This window comes from Limulus polyphemus, unplaced genomic scaffold (genome assembly GCF_000517525.1).
Source record: "Limulus polyphemus unplaced genomic scaffold, Limulus_polyphemus-2.1.2 Scaffold6418, whole genome shotgun sequence".
NCBI lineage: Eukaryota > Metazoa > Arthropoda > Merostomata > Xiphosura > Limulidae > Limulus > Limulus polyphemus.
The window spans coordinates 6,512-10,015 of NW_013672028.1; the positions used below are offsets into that span (position 1 = coordinate 6,512).

The 3,504-nt window shown below is 32.0% G+C and overlaps 1 protein-coding gene across 1 annotated transcript in view; it reads left to right on the forward strand.

Moving 5' to 3' along the window:
* Positions 1–978: 978 nt before the first annotated feature.
* LOC106473701 (M-phase inducer phosphatase-like) overlaps positions 979–3,504 on the forward strand; it is a 25,872-nt gene continuing 23,346 nt past the window's right edge. The window contains exon 1 of the mRNA XM_022402106.1: positions 979–2,000. Coding sequence (XP_022257814.1) covers positions 1,443–2,000 — 558 coding nt within the window. The 5' untranslated portion in view covers positions 979–1,442. The remainder of the gene's footprint in view (positions 2,001–3,504) is intronic.

A 3,504-nucleotide genomic window follows, 5' to 3' on the forward strand; every position in this document is an offset into this window, starting at 1 on the left:
ATTGTTATCTGATAATACAACTGTTACTAGTATAATAACATTTCAGAGGTTAGGATTGTTATCTGATAATAAAACTGTTACTAGTATAATAACATTTCACAGGTTAGGATTGTTATCTGATAATACAACTGTTACTAATATAATACCATTTCCCAGGTTAGGATTGTTATCTGACAATAAAACTGTTACTAATATAATAACATTTCACAGGTTAGGATTGTTATCTGATAATACAACTGTTACCAGTATAATAACATTTCCCAGGTTAGGATTGTTATCTGATAATAAAACTGTTACTAGTATAATAACATTTCACAGGTTAGGATTGTTATCTGATAATACAACTGTTACTAATATAATACCATTTCCCAGGTTAGAATTACTATCTGATAATACAACTGTTACTAGTATAATAACATTTCCCAGGTTAGGATTGTTATCTGATAATAAAACTGTTACTAGTATAATAACATTTCCCAGGTTAGGATTGTTATCTGATAATAAAACTGTTACTAGTATAATAACATTTCACAGGTTAGGATTGTTATCTGATAATACAACTGTTACTAGTATAATAACATTTTCCTGGTTAGGATTGTTATCTGATAATACAACTGTTACTAGTATAATAACATTTCCCAGGTTAGGATTACTATCTGATAATGGAATCTAACTTACTAGAACAATAATTACCATATTAACATTACTATATGATGATGAAAACTAACTTACTAATAAAAATCCACGAGAAAAAAAAACTTTCGTAATGCATTTCAGAAAATTTAGGAATATTGTTTGTTTTGTATGCTTATAAAGATATAGATCACACTTATCTATGAATGATATAAACTTTTTAGTGATTAAGGAAACAAAGTAAAGATAAAAAAACAGATTCATAACTTTCTGTTAATAATGCTAGGTATTTTTTAACATTGGAAAGAGTCTTTGTGTTTCTCTATATTGTTATCGTGCATAATAAGTACTTTACTTATTTTTTATCACTAATTACAATATGCCTATTATGGTCGATGATCTTGTGTACTTTACTGTATTTCGGTTTAGAATATATTCCAAATTAATAAAATTGTACTTTGTTTTCTCTATGAGATTGTAAGTCGAATGTGTGTGGGGCTACACACACATGTGTGTATTGTTATCTTGCTCGGGGAAGCGCCTACTGTCTACCTTTGACGTGTGCCACGTGTCATGCGCACGATCCTCGCACGTTGCCGCGAAACTCAACCCAGCAGCTGTTTATCATGAGATTTGTACCTATTCTTCATTGGCCCTGCATCTGTTCATAGAAGCACCTAAAAGGAACAATGTCCTTTATACCCCGGTCATTCTAGTCATGGACGTAAGTCTGGATAGACGTGCACTGGAACTCTTCTAGTCGAGAAACACACCTCGGGGAAAGCATCTGTATATTATCCAGCCTTAAGATGTCGGCTTGGAAAGAAGAGCAGAGGAGACAGATCGCTGGAGATTATAAATCAAGTTTTAACATTAATGACAATGAAACTACGCCGAAGTGTCTAATACGATCAACATTAGATGTGTATAAATCTGGTGATAAACAGTATTTAAATACTCAGGGATGTTTTTCTTCAAAGTGCAAAATCTACTGTTTGTGTAGGGATTCGCAGGTTTCCAGTTTTATGCTACTTAATTCCTCAGTCAAAGACCTCCTAGTCACATTACATAATTGTAGAGGTAATTACCTCGCATCTTTCGGTGATAATAGTACAGGCATACTGAGTTCAGACGACCAGCAGGCTGATAACCACTATATTTACAGCCCAAGCTCTAGTAAAATGAGCTATTCAACAAGGCACGAGCTTTCTAGCAGTAACTCGAGCACCTTAACCAGTAGGTTTAATGATAGCGAACCATACAGTGAAGCTCTTTCTGTTTCTCCTCCACTTTGTAGGCTTCTGAAAGATGTTAGGATCGACAGTCCTGAACAGCAGAGGGCGCTAAGGAGAAACAAATCTCTTCCTGTAAGTAGATGTTTAACTTGTCCAGTTATTATTTCAGTGTATTTTATTTACAGTGTTATGCTAGCTTCCTGATCACGTGAGAGGTTATTTATTTCTTTTAATAAACATTCTACCCTTCACCGAAACTGTGTAATAAAAAAAATCGGCACACATTGGGTAAATATCTCTATCAAAGAGAAATAATAATGAGTTGTAATTAAAATTTCAAAAAAAAATCCTTGTTCATCACACTTTTCTTGTAATAACAGTAAGTTTTTCATATCTGATACTAATTATAATATGGGAACTGTTTCCTTAGTATTACTTAGTTCTGGTTATCACATAGTAATACTAAATTTGAAACTGTTGACGTGGTATCAATTCTTATTTGTGAACTGCTGTCCTAGTAACAGTTGGTTTTCATTGCTAGATAGTAATTATAATCTGAGAACTGTTGCCCTAGTAGCAGCATTATCAAATAGTAATTATAATCGGTTTTCATTATTGGGTAGCAATTATAATGTTGGAACTGTTGTCTTGGAAACAGTTGGCTTTCTTTGCTAGATAGTAATTATAATCTGAGAACTGTTGTCCTAGTAGCAGCATTATCAAATAGTAATTATAATCGGTTTTCATTATTGGGTAGCAATTATAATGTTGGAACTGTTGTCTTGGAAACAGTTGGTTTTCATTGCTAGATAGTAATTATAATCTGAGAACTGTTGCCCTAGTAGCAGCATTATCAAATAATAATTATAATCGGTTTTCATTATTGGGTAGCAATTATAATGTTGGAACTGTTGTCTTGGAAACAGTTGGTTTTCATTATCAGATAATATTTCTAATGTTAGAACCGTTGTCCTAGTAACAGTTTTATTTTTGTTGTTGTTGTTATAAAATAGAACTCTAATGTTGGAACTGTTGTCCTAGTAAAGTTAGTTTTCATTACCAGATGGTAATCCTAAGTTAAGAACTGTTGTCCTAGTAACAGTTGATTTTCATTATCAAATAGCAATTCTAATGTTGGAACTGTTGTCGTAGTAAAAGTTAGTTGTCATTACCAGATAGCAATTCAGATGTTGGAACTGTTGTCATAGTAACAGTTGGTTTTTATTACCAGATGGTAATCCTAATTTTGGAACTTTTATCCTAGAAACAATTGGTTTTCAGTATTAGATAGTAATTCTAATCTTGGAACTGCTGTCATAGTAACAATTGGTTTTCAATACCAGGTAGCAATTCTAATGTGTTAACTGTTGTCTTCAAGTGTAAAATTGTTATTAGAATAAAGAAATATCGACTTTTTAATCATCACACTTAAATACTAACACAATAAGGCACATAAAATTATCTACTAAAACACACTTAAATACTAACACAATAAGGCACATAAAATTATCTACTAAAACACACTTAAATACTAACACAATAAGGCACATAAAATTATCTACTAAAACACACTTAAATACTAACAGAATAAGGCACATAAAATTATTACTAAAACACACTTAAATACTAACACAAT